The sequence below is a fragment of the Quercus robur genome, chromosome 3, assembly GCF_932294415.1.
Source record: "Quercus robur chromosome 3, dhQueRobu3.1, whole genome shotgun sequence".
Taxonomy (NCBI): Eukaryota; Viridiplantae; Streptophyta; class Magnoliopsida; order Fagales; family Fagaceae; genus Quercus; species Quercus robur.
The window spans coordinates 62211653-62233942 of NC_065536.1; the positions used below are offsets into that span (position 1 = coordinate 62211653).

A 22290-nucleotide genomic window follows, 5' to 3' on the forward strand; every position below is an offset into this window, starting at 1 on the left:
TCATTTTATAGCCGATTTTGCTTGTCAGCTTTACATAATCCTTCTTTAGCAGATAAAAAGTGGTCATTTTGATGAAGTGGGTGAATTTTTTTTCTCAATTGTACCAGTACATCACAAAGATGATTATTGATTAACAAACTATATAATCAAATGAGCTTTATGAGAAGGACATAAATAAGGCCTTAGTAGAAGTAAGGATAAAATCTTATCCGAGTATGGTGTATCAAATGTTCATTTGCAATGCCCATCACAATATTTTTCCAATGCCACTCTCTTTGTTGGACTCATCGATGATAGATGTATTTTTGTCCCCCAAAAGTTGTTTGGCCTACAGCAACTTATGGTAACTGTGCTCTGTGCACATGTAGGCTGGAATTGACCCAAAAAACATGTAGGCTAGAACAAGAAGATGCTCGTCCTTTTGGGACTTGCTTGGCCTACTGCAACATATATGGTACTGTTCACATGTATTCTGGCAAGAGATGCTATTCCTTTACTCCTTTTCTTTAGGCCAAAATGAAGGGTTCCAAGGCATGCTTTTACTTTTGGGATAAGCTTTGAGGCAAAAAGATTAAAATTTTCAGGACAAGACTGTTGGAGATAATCAAGACCATTTGTCCTTTGCTTGCAAATACAAAGGTTAAATTTGAACAGGGGTGCTAAGAAAAAGTGTAGGGTTATAAGAACAGCTAGGCATTGATATAGGGATGGTGTTACAAAATTTAAAAGGCTTGCTTTTGCTGCTAATTGTTTATAATATCACAAGAGAAAGAAACAATAGATTGTTCTAAACATTCTTATCACCTGATTGTAGTTGCTAAAAGGGTAACCAGAGCAGAGATATTAGGCTTCAAATGCTTTTCGAGAAATAAAGGATTGTACTCAGGTTACTAAATTGAGACTTTGTTGAATGGAATTGCTATTTATGTTCAAACAAAAAGCCAGAGTTAGCATAAGTGAAAATCCCCTCATGAACAGTACTGGCTTTTGAACATTGATTGTTTGGTAATCTTCAGTATGCTTTTGCCTGTGCTATAACATCGGATTCAGTGTTAAAAGCAAGATTCAATGACCAGGCCAAAGCCTATTGAAACTAATTCATATTTGGGTCCGGTTAATCTATTTTTGGAAAAATTTTCTCGAAAATTGAAAAAGCTGTCAATACTTTTTCAATTTCCGATAAATTTTTTTCCAAAAATGGTTAGTTATTGTATGCCTTAGGGCACACATTAGCAAAATCCTTCATATTTTGCTGAAACTTAACTATTTTCAAGTGAGAAAAGGCAGTTAACAGATTAAACAAAAGCATCGCCAACTTCCAAAACATTCTTCCAAATAAATAGTAACATCAGCTTTCAAAACATTCTTACAACTATGAACCATTGAATCAGCTTCCAAAACATTTTTCCAGATAAATAGTAACATCAACTACTTTCAAAACATTCTTCCTGTATATGAACTCAGTCTAGCCCCCAAGACAACCCAATAATTTTTCTCTATATAAAGAATTTCCTCAAGCACATTTAGACAGAAGAACCAAATAGGTTCCAGTCATTAACTTTGAAGCTAGAAACTGCCAGTCTAAAAACCTCAGCCATTGGCATACAACCAGCTTGTGTGGCAGGTACAGCTAAACCAGCGCCGACTGCGCTGGCACTTTCACTCAAAGGGCTGCAACCACAAGAACATAACGGAAATGTTATGAAAAAACAAGCAACAAAGAATCTGCATCCACAAAAACAAAATTTAATTCCTTTCAACAATTTTATTTACTTAAATCTATTTAGACAATAACTTAGGCTGGGTTTTGGATCTCCAATTAAAGCAGCCAACTGCTTCTCAAAGATGTTACGATTTTTTTAAATAAATAAATAATGCCCTGCTTTTTAGCTATTGGCAAAGTTTTTCCACCCAGGCTCCTGAAACAGTAGCGAAAATGAGGGAGCATATGCTGTAATGGCAGTTAAATTTTACTGGCTCTACTTTTGGAAAAATTACTCGCAACGAGCATTGTAAGGCTACCATACATCAATCCTCAAGAAAGACTCCTTGGACCTTAAATGTTTCAGGAGGTTAAGAGATTAGAAAGGCGGATCCACACAGACACACTTCGTGAATTGTTGGTAAATCCCCTCACAAATCCATCCTACAACTACAAGTGCTCCTGTTTCAGATGATTTAAAGCTCTAAAATTTATCAACTATGAAAGATCTCTCATATAAAATCCCGTGTCATAAGACAAGTCCTACCTAATATGTGAATTCTACTAGCATGAAAATCTAAGCATATTTACATCTCTCTCTCGCTCTGAATATTTGTATAAGTATAGGACCATAGGTATCTTGGCCATCTAGTTCATGAGAAGATATTTACACTTTTCTGGCCCAATGTAGATCAATTGGTAGACTCTCTGTGTGTGTATCAAGAAATCTATAATTTCTGGCTAATGGGGATCAATTTGTAAAATATTTTGATAAACAACTTTATTTGGTATATGGCATCTAATTACTGGAACTTACTTTATACGAAGGGGCTCATATGCAGTAATTAGCACATCTGTACCAACTTCCTTAAGACGTAGATTTGCCAAATAGACCTGTAGAAATTAAGGAACAAACTCTACTTAGAAATTAAACACTACTTGAAGACTTTAGAGGAGAAGAAAAAAACAAGAACAAGAACAAGCTTACCTTAACAATATTTTGTGCTTCCCTTCCTTGCCGCCCCTTAGAAATAGCCTGTGTATAAGAATCACCAAAAGTTAGATAAACAGGACAGAAAAAAATAAACAGAGATCATAAGAAAATTATATGATGATTTCTACTATAATTTTTCTTAAAAGTTCATGGCCTTAAATTTAAGATATGATTTTGTTTCTATTTTTTATAAAGGCTGTCACTCAACCATGCATCATGAAAATTGATAACGCTTCCCTACACAGTAGAAAGAAGAAGAAGAAAACAAAGATAACACTTCCCTACCCAGTACAATTACTAGCAAGAAAATTGATTTGGGTGAAAAACTCAAGGAGAAAAGGCTGCAGGAAGTAAGATTCCAATCCAAAGGGAAATTTGTTGAGTATTTTACTACAAAACTGAGTATTAGAGAAGTTGTATTCCAGCAACCATATAAAGCATATTCTTCTTAAGGTTTTAATTGTATCCCACATTAATAATGTCTAACATTGTATAGAAATTGATTGTAAAGAGGGGAAAAAAAATAAGATGACAGTCTCAGGTCCATCCAAGTCACAATAGAAAGCCCATAAGCACAACAAACATTGGCTCATGCCTGTGTCCTATTTACAAGGCAAAAAACCTTCCATAGAATCAGACCTATCAAATCCTCAACTAAAGATAATTGATTTATTGAGCAACCAAATGCATGTTCTTTTCATTTTTTTTACAAGTGACCAACCAAATGAATGTTATGGTTTGAACTTTCAATCGACAACTTTGGACAGGCTAAACATAACAATCCAAGTCCATTAACATCACAGTTTTGAGTAGCAATGAACAGGTACTAACAACCACAAATGCAACAGTTGTTAATAAATTTGGAACTACACCTTGATTCCTCACTATAGTTTGTGATTTGAAAAGTCAGAGGCCAAGAAGCCATGTCTTACTGTAGACATAATAAATTATCCACATTGTTCTCAATGGGTAGCAGCAAGATTTGGAATTGCAAGATAATAGCACTGCAATAGCACAACTGAAATGAAAAGCTAGAAAAGTAAGACAAAGGGGAAAGTAAATATATATGCAATAGATAAGGCACATACCATCTGGCCAACCGCAGTTGTGACAACAGCAGGTATGTTTCTGTAACACAACCCAGGGGCTTCAATTACTCCAGACTGCTCAATCACCTGAAATTAAATTGAAAATCATGAGTGCTGCCCGTAGCCACTGACTCACTGTTCCGTTGCCAAATCAAAGTAGATAATAGAAATTGGGGCATCATAATTATAACAAAAGTGGAATCACCCAGGCTTCCTTTTGAAGGTTATTTCAGAACTCAAACCAACCTTAGAACCCAAAACTCAAAATCCCCAACAAAATAGAATTATTTGTCTCCCTTTGCTGGCCAATACAGAAATAACCAGAAATATAAAGGAAAAGTTGTAGATACATCATAGAGTGCACCAGTTCCACATATCACAATCCATGTGCAATCCACATTCATAATATTCTTAATAGAGACAAACTTCATAGCATTACCAACTCCCAAAAATCAGTGACAATCCAAACTGCATACTAGTTATTTATAAAATTACTGTTTTGTTTTTAGTATATAACATTATAGTGAAACTAACTCAACTATAGGGGTAACACCATAGACCTATGCTGTTTCAATACATTCAAAGAATTCAAAGTATGAAGCACAAGTATTAGTCTATAACAATTTAGTTTGAAGTGGTAGAAAGATGAACTAATTAGTTAATTCAAATACGCCATCGCTCTATCAGTGTTTCCTGAACATAGAGGTGCAGTGCCAAATTACTAAATCAAACAATGAGGACCGTATAAAACAACACTTGCTCTGCGCCATATTTTGTAGATGACAAGGCATTTTGATGAAACAAAACAAACATAATAGCTTTCATGAAAATGCTTGAAATCAAGTGTCAGAAGCTAGCATGGGGTAATTTCAAACATACATTATCCATCTAATAGCATTTTTGGAAGATTGTTATGCTTGCATAATTAAAATAGTGCTATTTAGTGAAATCAAGAGCATGTGAATCAACCCATTGGGTGGGGGTTAAGGCAGCCTACCAACTGCTTTCCCTTTTAGAAAAGGATTCTCTCCATTTGAAATGAATCCATGAAATGTATGTCTAGTGCCACATCATTTAAATGCGTGGCACTTTATACATTGCTAAATATATACTAGAAATAAAATCTTAATCGTGAAACAGACTCTCTTGAAATAGATACGCAAGAGTTTAGTATCCTTCTTATTAAGTAAAAAAGAGATTTACCATGCCTTCTTCAGCTTCTTGCTCAGTGGCAAGGTCTTGAAGAAACCAGACAGCACTTCCATCATCTCCAAGTTCATGCTTCAAATCTAAGAGCTCGAAAATCAAACTCTCATCACGAGCAGGGTCCACAAACACCTCCTATAAAATAGACCCACAAATTCAAACTAAAAAACCTCAGAAAATTATTACTGCTGCACATCAAACAGAGGATTAATAAAGTAAATACCAAATTTAGTGACCCAACATTTTTCACAAGTCCATGTAAAAGTGACACAAATTTTTTTTTTTCCACAACTTTATCACATGTGGTATGTTGTGATTAATACAACAAAAACCAATAAAACAATACTTCACAATTGCTAAGACAACAAATTGTTAATGATAAATAATAAACGGCAAGTTGTTATTTATTACTACTGATGGGTAAAAAAATAATTTCAATAGTAGGTTGAAAAAAAAAAAAACCTGATGATCAGGGACTTGCCGAATATTGCTCACGTCCTGTAAATTTAGGTACAGCAGAAAAGTCAATTTCACAATTCAACACAGCCTCCAATGTAATGTACAACATCAGTGAAAGTAAAATACTAAATAGAACTACAACTAAAAATAAACAGACCTGGAATCTATTAGGGAATGTACTAGATATCGCACCGCCATACAATGGACGCTCCGAATATAAATCTGTACTCATTTTTATTTTCTAAGACAAAAGACAGAGAAACCTTAAAAACTCCGAAACAAATGAAAATAATCACAGAAATCGAATTAAGCTTAGTAATCGAAGAATTGAACCTGTGATGAAAAAACGAAGTGAAATGAAAGAGAGAGAGAGAGAAGGGTGTAGCTTAGTTTGCGAAGATTCGCGGTTTTGTGGATTTGGGTTTTTATAGGGTGTGGGTTTGCGTTCAAATGCAGCGACGTCGTGTGCGTAATAACGATGCTAGTCGAATTCCAAATCGGGTCGGGTCTCTCTCTCTATATAATCGGGTTCTCATTTTCTTCCTTATTATCCACGTCAGTATAAACGGTGTCAAAATCAATTTAACAGATAGGGGTAGATTGAAAAAGAAAAAAAGAAAAAAATAAATAAAATACTATTTTGGTCCCTAAATTTTAACAAAAGTTTATTTTTGTCTTAAAACTTTAAAAAGTTTTTTTTTTTTTCCCTAAACTTTGTATAGAGTTTTTTCAATAGTATAGAGAGAAAAGTGGGATGAAAAAAAAAAACATTTTTTCAATAGTTTAGGAAGGAAAAACAAACTTTTAGTAAAGTTTAAGGGCATAAATAAAATATTTTTAATAGTTTAGGATGAAAGATGAATTTTTTTAATAGTTTAGAGACAAAAAATGAATTTCTTAAAGTTTAGGGATGAAAAACAATTTTTTAGTAAAATTTAGAGACCAAGTAATATTTTCCAAAAAAAAAAAAAAAAGAAAAAGAAGAAAGAAAAACACAACCGCCCACCTCAACCTAGCAGCACCAACAAAACCACCATTAGAGAGAGCCAAAAAAAAAAAAAAAAAAAAAAAAAAAAACCACTCAACCCGTCACTCTAACCTAAAACCCCACACAACCTACAATTATGAAAACCTAGTTTTGCGTCTCAATCTTCTCACCAAACACAAACCCAAGACGTTGTTTAGGGTCATCAAAGTTGGCGATTTTGTGGCTTGGTGGAGGATTTCGGCCTGGGTGTATATTGGTGGTTGGGTTTCTGTTTTTGATTGCCATTTTTTTTCTTCTTCTTATTAATCTATTTATTGACACCATTTGTGCTGATGTGCCTTAATTGACCACATGGAATAATTTAATTAGGTAACTTAAGAAATAATACTTAAGGTACTACAAGTCTGTACCTAAGTAATTTTGCCCAAATTATTAAATGAACTTTTTAACTTTACCTAAAGCTCAATTCAGTTTTCTAACTTTATTTTCACTCAATTTAGTATTTTAAGTTTATTTAATTTAGGCTTTCCTGTCTACTTCTATTAGATGTGTTGCCATTAGTATCTCAAAATGATATCATGATGAATATCATTTAGGGGTCTTCAATGGAGTTTTATTTTTTATTGAAAAAATTAGAGGCTTGAATTGAATAAACTTGAAAGGTAAATAATCGAATTGAACGATTAATTTTAGACAAAATTAAAGAGTAAAATTTATAAGTTAGCCTAAATTTAAAGAGAAGTGTTTGCCCTGGGCGATAAACTTTTTTGTGTAAAAAATAATGATATAGATAATTTTTATTAGATAGTGTAAGGACTCGATTTGTAACGACCCCAAATTGGTTTATTGGGTTCGAATGTTAAAGGCCCAAACAATAAATTTGTAGAGAGTGGGCTAAAAGGTTAGGTCTTGGTCACCGGACAGTTGTTAGTCATAGTGTTCATGGTGTTCGCACAGAGGTGAACTAAGTTTGTCCTTGGACCTCGTCCGATGAGCTTAATGTTCTTATTCTTCCTTTCACTTTTGGGTTACAATTGTTCCAGAGTTCTCCTCCTTTCTTTGGCGCATGAATTCTTACATTATATAGCCCATCTCAGTTGATCCTGACCTTCCATTTGTTGATCAGGCTGGTAAATACTCGAGTGTCTGTCCCATCAGCCGCCTCCTCCCACTTTCTGTTAGTTGCAATAATCGAAGCCACACTGTTTATGGGTCTTTTCCCATCAATGTGGCTAGGACGTTTGTTGGCGCATTCAATGCGGAGGTGACGTCTTTTCCTTGAACCACTCCCACACTGTACCCCAGTGCGAGTCCCATTCTACTCGCCTTTTCTTCTGGGAGCGCTTTGGGGGCTGCCTTTGATGACGTGTCGTTCTTCCCTTTTAGGCCTTGGGATGCCAAGAACAGGGTTATCCTCGGCTGCATCTCTAAGCCATTTGGACTTTCGCTGCATGTCCTCGGCAACGACTCTCCTCGGCACGGGTCTTGGGCCCTAATGGAAAGTGGGCTGGGACCACAAATTCTCTGACCCCACAGATAGTGTAAAAGACAGGTTTATAATTACATTCCTTGAATTTATTCTCATAACAAAAAATAAGGTTAGTGCAGCAATGTTTACTTTAATTACAGGGCAATTAGTGCTTTTTCTCTAAGCCATAGCCAATCAACATTATAGCTTCACCCTTAAGTTTCCCCCTTTGCACTTACCTTAGAAGTTAGATATATGAGTTCAGTTGTGATTTTCTGTGATTACATTGTATATAAGATGATACAATTTTGCGTGACACTTCAATAAATAAATTCATATCATTTCTCTCTCCTTTATTATTATTCTTTTAAATTATAATATTATTGTCTTGTTATTTTTCATATTATAAACACCTTATGAATTTATTTATTTTTATAGAGAAAAACACCTTTAGAATTAGTAATCTTTACTGAATCTTATTGCTAATGTTTTGCATTGCTTTGTCATTTGAGTCTTAACAAAACTACACCATTTAGCTAACGACCTTAACATAAATAACAATTAAAATAGAGGTAGCAATCAGAGATTGGGTGGTACTTAACATTTGTAATATTAAACTGACTCCAGTAGTTATTAAGCAACAAGTTCAACATGCAAGAAGTCAGGCTCCATACTTGTGGAGCCCACGTTTCCTTGGAATAGCTCATTGACACCCAAAAAAAAAAACGCATTATTTGATGATTTTGATCGCGTAGAAGTGACACAATTTTTCACAATTATATCCATTAAGTTTGGTCAATTGTCATTTAGTAGTTATTGTTAGTTTTTTCTGTTAAAATTCCCTAAAATCAACTGATAAAGTCTCTGATGGTTATATAAGAGATCTGGAGTTTAACCCCTGCCTACACCAAAAACTGATTGGTGTCTTGGTCAGATGATAAAGAGTTATCATTAGGAGCAGACGCCATATGTTGAAACTCTATAAAAAAAATTTAAAAAAAAAAAATTTGCCTTTTATGCCTAATATAAAAATAAAAATAAAAATCTAAAAAATAAACAAGATTTTTAAAAATAAATCCTCTCTCCCTCCCCAGATTTTTTGGAATCTTGGTTTGATTTGTTTGGCTCTATGACTATTTCAGAAGGGTAGGTCTGGAATTTTTTTTTAAAATTTTATATATAGTAATTTTGAGATTGCTGATTGTTAATTTGAATCGATGGAGATTGATTTGAACTTGATGTGGGTCTTGTGTTTGCGAAAATTTGGAACAGTCTTCATGATGAAGATCTCTAAGTGCCCAGATTTGAGTACTTGATTTTTTAAAAATATTTTTATTATTTAAAGGAAATTTTAAAAAAATTTTAATATAGAAAATTATTTTTTAGTAGATAACGAAAATTTGGATGGAAGGACTATCGGATGAAATGATGGATAACCTTGTCAAAAGGGAACACGATTGTTATGGTAAAAATAAAACACCTACTACCTCAATCTTGTTCCAAAGTGAAACATCATCATTTTCTCACCAGCCAAAAATACAAAAACAGAGAAACCAACTTTACCACCAGAACCATCAATATCTGCGAGGAAATTTATTGTTATGCTAAACTAGAACAATTATGGACTTCTTTAAGCCGCTGTCTTGTTACTGGAGATGACAATTATATATCTCTTTCTTTCATAACTTTCTTCATTTGATTGTTGTAATAGTGCTTCCTATATGCGTAAAATGTGCTGCATGATTTGTTTGAAAGAACAGAGGGGACTCAAAACTGGGTTTTCATTGCTGGCAGGGATTGCTTTTAATTCTAGTTTGGTGAGAAACCATGAGAAAATGTAGTTTGTTTCTCTATGGAAAATGTGGTTTGTTTCTCAATGGAAAATTATGAATAAGTACGACTTTGTAAAATGACCAATTATTTGGTATCAATGTCCTAGTTTTTATGTGTTTTATTATTATTATTATTATTTTTATAAATGAATTGGTCATTTAATTCTAAAAATATTCTACTTGAGCATTCCATTAGGACATATAGGCATAGTTGTTAGTATCGTACGATAAGCGATACGTATCGTCTCGTATGTAAAAAGTTCTATATCGTATCGACGTATCGTAAATGCTCATGAATCGTACGATACAATGTGCGTATTGTAAAATCGTACGTATTGTACGATACATGGACAAATGCTTTAAAATGATTTTTTTTTGTTAAAATTTGTATTTTTATTTAAATCTATTAATCTAACATGTTGTTAGACTTGTTTTTAACATAAAATTATTAGTTTACTTAGTTTACCCTACTAAAATAACATATTCATAAGTTTTTTTTCCCACTCTCTCCTACAATTAGACTACACAATACACACTTACCCTTTACTTTAATATTTACAAATTTATTTTATACACTATGAATAAAATATTAATTAACAATATAAAATTTTTTATTTTTATCATTATTGTTATAAGTCCAACAAACTAGAATGCCTAAAAAAAAAATTATAAAAAAATTATTAAAATAAAAAGAACAAGAAGAGATAGTAAATGTTAATGACGAATGATGATGAAGAAAATTTTATTGAAGAAACAAGTTTGCAAAATTATAAACATAATGATAAATTTTTTTTTTATTTTTACCACTATTGTTATAAGTCCAACAAACTAGAAATCCAAAAAATAAATTATAAAAAAATTATTAAAATAAAAAGAACAAGAAGAGATAGTAAATGTTAATGACAAATGACGATGAAGAAAATTTTAATGAAGAAATAAATTTGCAAAATTATAAATATGATGATAACATTGACTTAGATGAGGTTGATTAGGCAATTTGATGAATATGATGAAAATAAATTATTATTTTTGGGTCATTTGTAATATTTTATCAATTTCAAATTTAAGTAATTTGAATGTGTATGTTATATACACATGCTAGTTTGATTTATTTAATTTGCTTGTTAAATATTATTACATAAGTGATAAATAAATTAGTCATTAGTTGAATATATTCAAAATTTATAATGAATATACCCTTTATATATGTATATTTATAGTTTTTTATAAATTTTATTTAGTGTTTGTGTATTTTACGATACACGATACAATACAATATGATACACAATACAGAAAAATTAAATATCGATTCACAATACAATTCACGTTTTGACAACTATGCATATAAGATAAAAGTTTATGGACCTTAATGAAGTACTTAAGCTTGCAAATTTTCAAAATTTAATAACAAAAAAAAAAAATCTAAAATTCTAGGGAGGAAAACAATATTTTAACCTAAAATAATTTTAGGCATAAAAAGAATAATATAAACAAGGGAAATGTTACAAGGCACCTCCGTTAAGAATGATTTATTATGGAGTCTATCTAATAAAAAATTAGTATAAATTAATAAAATGATTGAAAAATTAGTCACAAGTGATACTCAAAATGTTGACTTTATTGGTTCTACATTCTATAAAATTAGTAAAAAATTTAACAAAAAGTTGACTTTATTGACATAAAGTTGTTTAGATGCCCGCTAGCACAACCCTATAAACAAATACAAAATTCTTAAGTATTCCCAGAATACGGATAAATTATGCTCCCTCCTTTCCTCTCACATTCATAGTAAACCCCACACAATAAATATAATAATTGAACCCTACTATGAATGCAAGAGCGATAGGAAAGAGTACCATTTTTCAAATTCTTGAAATTCCTAAGAATTACTCCTATAATTACTATATACAATTACTACTGGTTACTTGCCAACTGCCAAGATATCCAACAATGCTATCATTAAAACAAACATAATAAAGTCATAGATTCTAATTTGTGTTTCCTTCTTACCAATTCGACATCAACATTATATTTCTTATCCTCAACAGCATAAGCTTTAGTATTTGTTTGATTCCAATAGAGAATCCTGTTTGTGCCATAAGAACATGGACCCATTCAGCCAAAAAAAAATACACGAACTCTGAAACTAGTGTATTTTATCTTGTAGCTAATGACTTCTGAATGACGTTAGTAAATAACCTAATAGTTGATCATGTTCAATTTTACTCACAACAGTTTACATCATTTATAGAGCAATGTACAGTTTGAGATGAAGGTAAGAAGACTTAATTTAATATGGAAAATCATTCAGAAGTATATAAGGTTTGGCTGGAAGCTCCTCCATCCAAACAACTTCAAATTCAATTTGGTTTGGGCCTAGTTCCATAGCAAACTAGAAAGCTCTTCATGTAGCTAGAATTTCTACTATCTTAAAAACCATATAGACTATCTAAAAAGAGGAGATTTTAGGGTTCAAAATTGAGTATTGTAATTACAATTTAGAAAGCACAGACACAAGTACGGGTACAATAAGACAACATAAGCAATGTTTGAAAAATTATAATATGACACAGCATGTAGGACACCGAAATGGATACAGCACCCCAAATGAAGTGTCTTTACTTCTTAGATAACAATGCTTTAAATAATTTTTGGTTGACTAAGGATGTGTTTAGATACCGCTTATTTTGTTAAAAACTAAAAACTTAAAATACTGTAACAAAATAATTTTTAAATGTGTGAATAGTATCGTGAGACCATTTTTAATGAAAGTTTTATTAAAAAAAGAGGTTTGTGGGTCCCATGAACAATGCATGAGACCTACTGGAAAAACATAAAAGTCACAGAAACGCGCTTCTCAAAAAAAAAAAAAAAAAAAAACACAAACACAATTTCAGCACTATCCAAACGAGTACCCGTACCTATTTGGATATTGATGATTTGCTCCAGCGTTTGCATTTTTCAAAAAAAAATTTTTTTTTTTGGGAGAAGCACATTTCAACAACTATTCTGTTTTTCTAGTGAATCCCATGCACTATCCACAAATCTCTTTTTTCATCAAAATTTTCATTAAAAATGGATCTCACAGTATTATTCACACATTTAAAAATTATTTTACTACAGTGTTTTCAGTTTTTAGCAAAATAAACAATATTCAAACATACCCTTAATCAATCTGAACCCAACCTAATTTGTAATGCAACATTCATCTCCTATACAGCCCAAAGAAAAAAAATCACATCCTATTTTCATTTATACACAAAACAGTCTAATGCTTTGTTTCAACTTTCAACTCTAATCCACAATAACAATTGGAATTAGCTCTTAATAGTTAACACACTAAAAAGCCACTCATCACTTATCCTTTAAAATATCTCAATTTTTCCAATCTCATCCGTTTGGCACTTATCACTCAGTGACTTTGTTTCAAAAAAAAAAAACCCAAAAAGTCAAACATTGCAGTTGAAATTTCAAAAATTGTGGATTTAATTACGAAAATACCATTGAAAACTGTGTTTTAGAAATGAAGGGGCTGTTTGGATTTTGTGTTTCCTTCACCCATAACTCTGTTTCCGTCATCCATAACTCAAAATATGTGATCCCACAACTGAGAAGTCTGTTCGGCATTATTTATAGTTTTTATTTTCATCACTCAATTCTTTGATTTTTGAGTGATAAGTTAATGAAAACTGAAAATACATTTTAGGTATTTTCAGTTTCCAATAACATTTTCGTAATTAGACCCACAATTTTTGAAATTTTAACTACAATATTTGACTTTTTGGGTTTTTTTTTTTTTTTTGAAACAAAGTCACTGAATGATGAGTGGATATTTCAAGTAATGAGTGACGAAAATTAAATGAGAAGTGATGACAAAAAAAAAAAAAACCCAAACATCCCCCTAAATGACTTCTTAGAAAATCACATATAAAATTACAACAATAATTTAAAAAAAAAAACAATTACAAACTTTACCAGAAATGTCAAATTTAAACAAATTAAAAGTCCGCTTACATACAGCTGAAAATTGAAAATACTATAGCAAAATAATTTTTAAATGTAAATAGTACTATAGTACCTATTTTTAATGAAAAAGTTTCTGAAAAATAAAGTTTATGGTTCCTATAAACAGTACACAAGACCCACTGATGTGTACTATGCATTAAAGAAAAGTCAACAATCACGACTAAAAAAAATGGGAAGCACAAAACGCACACTTAATGCTAAGGTGCAATTTGGATTCATGTTTTGCACGTTCACGTTTTGTGTTTTCCTTTTTTTTTTTTTTTTTTTTTTTTTTTTAGTTGTAGTTGTTGACTTTTCTTCAGTGTACAATGCACATTTCAGCAACACAAATGGGACCCGTGTACTATTTACAGGACCCACAAACTTCACTTTTCAACAACTTTTTTATTAAAAATAAATCCTACGATACTATTTACATATTTAAAAATTATTTTGTTACAGTATTTTCAGCAAAATAAACTGTATTCAAACGGATTCTTAATGAAAATTGAAAATAGTATAGTAAAATAATTTTTAAATATGTGAATAATACCGTAGAACCCATTTTGAATGAAAAATTGCTAAAAAGTAAAGTTTATGGGTCCTGTGAACAGTGCACGAGCCCCACTTATATGCTGAAAAGTCAAATATTATGGCTACTGTTCATGAACAGTAACCATAACAGTGTTATTTACTCCTGAAATGCATGCAAAAAAAAAAAAAGAGTAAAACGTACAAACGTGAACGCACAAACATGAAGTATCTGTCAGAACATTCACGTTTGCGCGTTTTACTCTTTTTTTTGTGGCACGTGTTTCAGGAGCAAATAACACTATTACAACTGTTGTTCATGCACTGTTCATGAACAGTAACCGTAATATTTGACTTTTCAACACATCAATGGATCTCATGCATTGTTCACGAAACTCACAAATCTCACTTTTCTGTAACTTTTTCATTAAATATAATTTTCAGTTTTAGCAAAATAAGTTCTATTCAAACGGACCCTTAATATTCAAAACTTCTAATAATACTTGAAGAATATTTTTTCAAAAGCTTTTTGAACCCTATAATACAGTCAAATTTTTGGAAACCATGAACTAAAAAAATAAAATAAATATTTATTTTATTTTTTTAATTAATGGTTTAAAAATTGTTGTATTATATATCATAATTACAAAACAACTTTTGAAAAAATTTCTCCAAATACCATATCATTTGAGGGAGGTTTTAAAATTTAAACCTTTCAACATTTAATTTGAAAAACAAATTTGCGTTATTGTTTTACAATGTTGGAGTACGTGCTCCGGCGAAGGAAAAGAAAAAAAAAATCCAATCCATCTACGCAGAACACTTAACTCATTACTTCCAAGAAGAATGCAAACCACAATATTTTATACCATTTTTGTTACAAATCACCTCATAGAGTTATGAGTAGTAGAGATATAAACTCAGCATTTATACTCTAATACTCACAACTCTTCACATAACTAGCCTAGTACCACCACATACTAGGAGCATGTAACTAGTTACAATAAAAGTGGTGTAACTTTATATATTCCCTAGTGTTTTTCTTTTCTAACCTAAACGACATTTTTACCATAAATTTTAAATAGCAAATTATAAAAAATCTTAAATAGAAAATTATTAACTATTAAAGGTTAAAATGTAAAAAGTAATTTCAATAATGAGTTTAAATTAAATCTAGTAATAAATACCCACTATAATTTATGAAAATGGTGTGGATGCACTTTTCTCAAATTAATATTTTTATATCAAATTTTAGTGGTAAATTATTATTGGATCTAATTTTAACATCTAATTCTAGGATTGTTACTGCATAAAGAGAAATGCTAGAGACACATGAATTGACACAACTTTGTGTCATATCTGCCACATAAATTATGATTAATAAGAGTATTATGGTGATGTGCGGAGACACTTTTACCGATCACAACTTTTCACGTGACAAGTTATATACAAAATTGTATCAATGTACGTATCACTAGCAATACTCTTGCCTAAATATCATGGAGATGACATTTCTCCTAAAACAATCCATCAACTCAGTTACCAACAATAGGGCTCTCAAATAAAATAAAAAAAAGTTCTAAAAAAATAAATAAATAAATAAATTCTCACCCTGAACCAAAAAAAAAAAAAAAAACCCAAAAATGAAATGTAAGAAAAATAGTAAGAACACGCAAAACTTACAAAACTTTTGCCACAACTCAGCAAAAAAAAAAAATTATATAAATTCTGTGACAAAAGTTCTATAAATTCTTGTGTTCCTAGCATTGCTCGAAATATAAAATCATCTTACCATCTTTGTGATCTGCTTGTGTGTGTGGATCTGCAGCTAATAAATGGATCGGTGATGTAGGCAAAGATAACGAGAGAAGAATGAGAAGAGGTAACAGGTAGCTGAGAAATTATGAGCTGTAATGAGCTGTAGCTGAGAGGAGCTACTGCAGAATTATGAAGAGTAGTACAGAGAGAAAGAGAGAGAGAGAGAGAGATGGAAGATAAATAAAGGAGTAATGGGTAAGAGGCAAACCCGTGAAAGAGAGATCAACCGGTTCTTGTGTTGCCACGTCACCGATCCGTGTGTTTCTCAGTTCTCACCCTCAGATTCAGAACTCTCTTGAACTCATTTTCATATCTCTATATGTGTGTTTGTTTCCTCTCACAAATAGAAGAAACTCTTTTTTTGTGTGTGTGTGTGGTTCTTGTGTTGCCACATCATCGATCAATGTGCTCACTCCTAGAAGAAAAATTAAAATTTATCATGAATGGAATGCATAATGCACGTATCACCTACTCTCACGTAAGGATACAGCCAGTGTCGAATGTATGTGTTCTCTTCTCTCACTTCACATTATGATAGATTAAATTAATTAAATTTAAGGTAAAATATGGTAACTACTTCTAAGATTTGGACTAATGCCTATTAGGTAGAAAACATTTCAAAATAGATTAACTTGGTAACTAAGTACAAGCAAACAAGTAGAAAAATTGTCTTTGTTAGCTATAACAGTACGACTGATCTAAGTGATCTTCGTATAAGTTAGCTGTTGTAAGGCTATTTGTTAGTGAAATGGTCAAAACAAAGAGTTTGAGTGATAAACGGTCTTACATGTTTGTAGGAGGCAAAAATTTGTCAAGCCAATTACAAAATGCCACGTCAAAAATTTAGTAACAAATTTCAAATTAATATGTCATTAAATTAATTAAGTCAAATGATGACATGTGTCATCTAAATTGACATCATATTGGCATATTAAAATTTGCCACGTGTCATTTAGACCACAAAATAAAGATAAATTTTCTTTTCAAAATTAATGGATCTTTGTTAAAACAAGTAAATAAAATAAAGATAAAATTTCTATTCAAAATTGATGGATAATTATCTTTATTAACAAATAAATAAAATAGAGATAATTATTTATCTTTTGTTGATTATTATCTTTATCAAAATAGATAAATAGAGATAATTATTTCTAAGCAAAATTTGGGTCAATCAAGAGTCTACTACATATCTTCAAGCATATTAATTCAAGAGTCTACTATAAATAGAGGACATCTCCTCTAGTTTTCAAGAAGTCAAAACTCTGGAGAAATTTTGCCTTTAAAGCATACATTTGAAGGATTTGAAGAACTTACTTGGAGAACAACAAATCTCTAAGAAGCTCAAAGTCAGAGATTTGTTGTGTCTTGAAGAACATTCGAAGGATTTGAAGAACTTACTTGAAGAACAACAAATCTCTAACAAGCTCAAAGTCAGAGATTTGTTGTGAAGAAGTTCAAAGAAAATAGAATCAGATGAACACTTTTTGTGAAAGAGTCAAAACAAAGATTGTACTTACTACTTGATTAATACAAAATTATATTTGTGGAACACATTTTTCAATTTGTTTGATTTTCTACTATTGAAAATTTTGTGTTACGTCATTTGTGTTTAGAGACCAAATTGGTCAATTTGAAATGATTTGGACCTAATTGGTATTAGCCTAAATTTCAAGAGTAGTTCTCGTATTTTACCCTTATATTTATAGAGGGATTTGCCAGAAAGAGCACCTGGAATTCCTAATATGTATTTTTTCTTCCTACAATGGCTTTTTCCTTGTAAGCTTGGGACTTCTAAACCATAGGACTGGCTTACCAGGCTGATTTAGTGTCACAAACCAATGAATAGTTGACAAGTACGCACAATAGCCACATCAGCAAATTTCATCAATTCAAATCAAAACCATTTTCCTCAAACTGTTTCATTAGAGTATCTGCTAACTGCATATTGGATTGATTCTATTTACAAGGAAATCTTTTTTTTTCCTTGATTTAATTTATGTGAAAATGGATTGTTCACACTTCACAACCTGTTTGAATAAATACTTTTTGGCATCACATCAGCAAATTTCTGTGAAAAGGGGATTGGTTTTCACTCCTGAACTTGTAATATGAGGGGTTTCTTTTTTGCTTGCTGCTAATTGAGAAAAAGAAAAATGTCTTTGTTTGACCTGGTTTTTTGTTTAACTTCTTGTTACTGTGATTGACTTTAGCAAAGTTTGGAGCTTTCACCTCACATTGATGGTAATTGTAGATCCTCTTTGTGTTTTTATGTATGTTCACAATGTTGGACTAAGATTTTGTTGGTGTACTACTTTTCGTGTGTGACAGAATTGAATATTGGTTTTTTTGTTGTGTGCCTTTTTATCAATAATTTCTTCAACTGTGCTTAAATTTGGGAAAATCACATAAGCAGTGTATCTATAGTTGGTTGTAAATGTAGTTAATCAGAATCTTTGTGCTTTAATGGTTTCTTACTTAAATCTGACCTTTTGTATAAGAAAGGGAATGATCTGGTGATAATGAGATGGGGTTTGTAGATTTTTGAGGTTCTTTTGGTGTTTCATGTCAAAATAAGGAATTATCCAGCTTATGGGAACTTTATAGCTATGTGTCATGCATTATTGTAGTTTGTACTTGTATGTTGTCTAGTCCTAGTGGTGAGGAGAGAAATAACTAAGCATGTGCTTACAGGTACTTAGTTAGGGGGTAATTATGGTGAACTATTATTGTGATCTGTTATGCTAAGCAATCTGTTAGAGAATAGAAGTATAAAGGGGAGAAAGCAATCTGTAAAGGCATTAAGCAATGAATAACACTCAGATTGGATTTCCTTCATTTCTTCTCTAATAGTTTCTCACTATAATTTCTCACTCTTATTACTCTCAATTCTCAAGGAGGCCAGGCTACCAGGAATTGGCCAGAAACTTCAAGACCTGTAGAACTTTATCACTGGTCTTAAAACACTAAAAACCTTGCTTTCATTAAATTTGAGTATTGACTTTGTTCTTACCTAATTTGTACATTTCTTTGAAACACTTCAATCTATTTAAACCATATTTGACTCATAGTGTCTAGATAAGTAGTCTAGTAACCATTGGGTCTTAGCTAAATTGAGATATATGAAGAGAGAAAGTATCAACCGAGCTTAGCATTGTCTGTAAAACTAGAACAGGATAGAAAGAAACATTGAAGACTTTTAGTAAAAATGTAAGACTCCAATCTTTTATTTTTCCATCTGTCACTCAAATTTTTGAAGATAAAACAAAGCCATAAGTAATTGAATTTGTAAATCATGGTGTTGTAGATGTCAATCTAGAAGACCATGCAAGAACCATGAAAGTGTATGTACTATTACCAAGCTGTCAAAGCATTGGAAAGGATCCTCTATAAAATATTTAAAAGTTTAAGCCACATTAGCATAACATTGCTGTCCATTAGGATCATTTGGTTCAGTTCAGTCCGTTCCATTCACTTTGGTCCAGTTTTGTGTATTTGGTCCACTCGGTCCATAGTTCAATCTATTTCGGTCCATTTAGCCCAATTCAGTTCACTTTGTTCCATTCTAGTCCATTATGTGGGGGGAACGAATTTGATCTTCTGATTGAGACATTTTTAGATCAAATATTAAACATTTGGTGCTTTTCGGTCCACTTCAGTCCTCTCTGGTCCATTGTGTGGGGAATGAGTTTGATCTTTTGACTTCTGAGTGAGACATATTGCTAGATCAAATATTAAACATTTGGTGCAGCATACATTTAAAGTTTGTAGCAATACTAAACTGCATAAGATACCATTCCAAAATCCAAAAGTGGTTCAGTTTTTTATGTTACGTGTCATCTTGGGTTGGTGTTGGACTGCTATTTCATTTAACCTGAGGACATAAGTGATAGGTTTGCTTTCATGTGCAGAGATTGAGTTTATGCAGGAGAATAGAGTATATTTATTCCAGAATGAAGCCAAAAATTTTGAAAGCTGCTTAGAAAGTTTGAAAAGTTTCATTAGGCATTGAGCCTGGGGTTACTCAGGTTTGCAAGCTGAAGGTAATTCAAGAACCATATATGCTACATTAGAGGATAATGGTGTTGAGAAACCTCGTTTACTTTTTTTAGCATTAGACTAACTTATCTTTTATACAGTTGACAACTTCTCAGTGATAGATATCGAATTCTAAATACTTGTGAAGTGGTTTGACCAAGACAGATTTGGACTAGATGCATAATTTGTGCAATAGAACATCTTCATGGGGTACATGCCTGTTCAGAATATAACATCTTAAATAATAGATTTGACATTTCAAAATCATGGATTGTTGGAAGTGGTTTTCTTCTGGTCAAAGGGAACTCTAGCATACAAAGTGAGAAAGATTCAGATGATTTGCTCAACGGTTGTAAGAATATATAGGAAGGTAGTTGACAAATCTTTCCCGAATTATTGCTGTCCTACTGGCTAGCCAGTTAGCTTAAAGCTTCCTACAGATTCAACTGGTGATATGGGTTGACGCTATTGTTGAAGTATGGAGAAGAAAAGTAAAGGAATTTTTGTGTCATATACTCCACTTATTCTGTTCTACTTGTTCATCTTGGGAGTAGTTATCATGACATTTCTTGAAGTTACGGGCCTGGAAGAACCTTTATCATTTAAGAAACTTAAGGTGAAACTTATAAATGGTTATTCCTTTATTACTAGGAGAACTTTGACTTGGTTTAACTGCTAACTGCAAGAAGTGCTACTAGGTGAACTAGGAGGCAGCATTTGTTGAACCTAATTTTGATGTTGTAGAATCTAAGTTCTATGTTCAGATAGGGGAGGAAGAAAGACACAAACATCTTGATTTATGTTTAGAGAACCATGCTTGACATGCTCCCATATTGAAGAACTTACATGGCAGGAACTTGCTTATAGGTGTACATTTTAAGTTTTTCATTCATATATGGTAACCCTAAATCTGCAGAGATCATTGGCCTTGAGAGAGTTGCAAAGTTTTGTAGTGTCTGCGAGGTGATGATGTATTTCTTTGTGGCTCTAATGAGAGAGTGGCTGGAACAGAAGCAAATAGACTGATAAAAGGCTTGCCTTTTGCTCTGTAACTTATTTGCATAAATGTTTTATTTATTGATTTTTAGAATATTTGATTCAATGAACTTTTGATGCTTATTTCCCCTAATAATTTTCTGCAATCTCATCATGTGAATATCTCATTCTGTGATTTGTGATTAAGATTGTGGATTAGCAATCTGATTTATAAAACTATTGTGCAGTTGGGTCAAATCTAACTATAAAAGTATTAGCTTTGATTTGGTTGAATTTGGATGACTAAAGGTTCTTGATGGCCACACAAAGTTAGTTATTTATTTGGTTTGTTTCCCCTTTTTTTCGCTCTATTTCTTTTTCCTGATGGCAAATTTATAAATTCTTCTTCCATTCTTTTTTACTGTTATTAAAATGCACAATGTCTGTATGTCTTTCATTTTGGTAAAATCTGGGTTTGGCCTCTGCTTCATGATATTAAATATACTTTATATTGTCTAAGAAGTTTATCTGATAGTGGTGCTCTAATTTCTGTGATTCTCAATTGTGTGCAGAGGCTCAAAAGCAAATCTTTGGTTCAGTGCAGCGTATCAAAAAAGTTTCTAATTGTTGAACTTGGGACACAACCAATCTGATGCAACTGGTGGTTGCAAACAGATAAGGTGAATAATGGTAAGTCTTTAGTGGGAACAAGCACTGGAACATGTTAGAAAGCTTCTCATTAAGGTTAGAGCTTTGGAGAATGATTCACTGCCATGGGCATAAAAGGTACTGGAGCATTCAAGAAGGAAGTTTGCAAGGTAACTGCTTCAGAGCCTACCAAGTTTCTTACTACCCCTTATATTTCTATGAAAAAATTCTGAACAAGTGATTTAAAAATTTTATGTAATAAATCAATGGAGAGTTAATGTTTCCATTGCGTCTAGCACTACTATTTGTGCATTCTGCATGCATATGCCATATAGCAAGACAAATCAATCAAAATGTTCAACTCTTATTGCCTATGTGGCACAATGTTTGAATCATTAAACTACAACTGCAGGAATGATATGTGTCTTTTTTGTTGTTGTTGTATAACTAGAGTTTATTAGGCAATCTTCTAGAGTCATATCTAATTCTGGTCTCCACATTATGTGTTTGATATGAGGAGAAACCTCAAATACACGGAAGT

At 32.1% G+C, this 22290-nt stretch overlaps 1 protein-coding gene across 1 annotated transcript; it reads right to left on the reverse strand.

Annotated features, from left to right (window-relative positions):
• Positions 1–1295: 1295 nt before the first annotated feature.
• On the reverse strand, positions 1296–5980 carry LOC126718767 (uncharacterized). Its single transcript, XM_050421105.1, has 8 exons — positions 5783–5980; positions 5607–5690; positions 5453–5488; positions 4988–5125; positions 3785–3871; positions 2691–2738; positions 2520–2596; positions 1296–1671 (listed from the first exon to the last, which is right to left on the reverse strand). Exons 2-8 carry the CDS (start codon positions 5679–5681, stop codon positions 1524–1526), a joined length of 609 nt encoding a protein of 202 aa, XP_050277062.1. The 5' UTR covers positions 5682–5690; positions 5783–5980; the 3' UTR covers positions 1296–1523.
• Positions 5981–22290: the final 16310 nt, after the last annotated feature.

Excerpts from the sequence above, each read along its gene's own strand:
- LOC126718767 (XM_050421105.1), bottom strand. The coding sequence starts at position 5,681 with ATGAGTACAGATTTATATTCGGAGCGTCCATTGTATGGCGGTGCGATA. Across the intron at positions 5,489-5,606 it reads CATTCCCTAATAGATTCCAG|GACGTGAGCAATATTCGGCA; the intron begins GTCTGTTTATTT and ends CTAAATTTACAG. Across the intron at positions 2,597-2,690 it reads AAGCACAAAATATTGTTAAG|GTCTATTTGGCAAATCTACG; the intron begins GTAAGCTTGTTC and ends TAATTTCTACAG.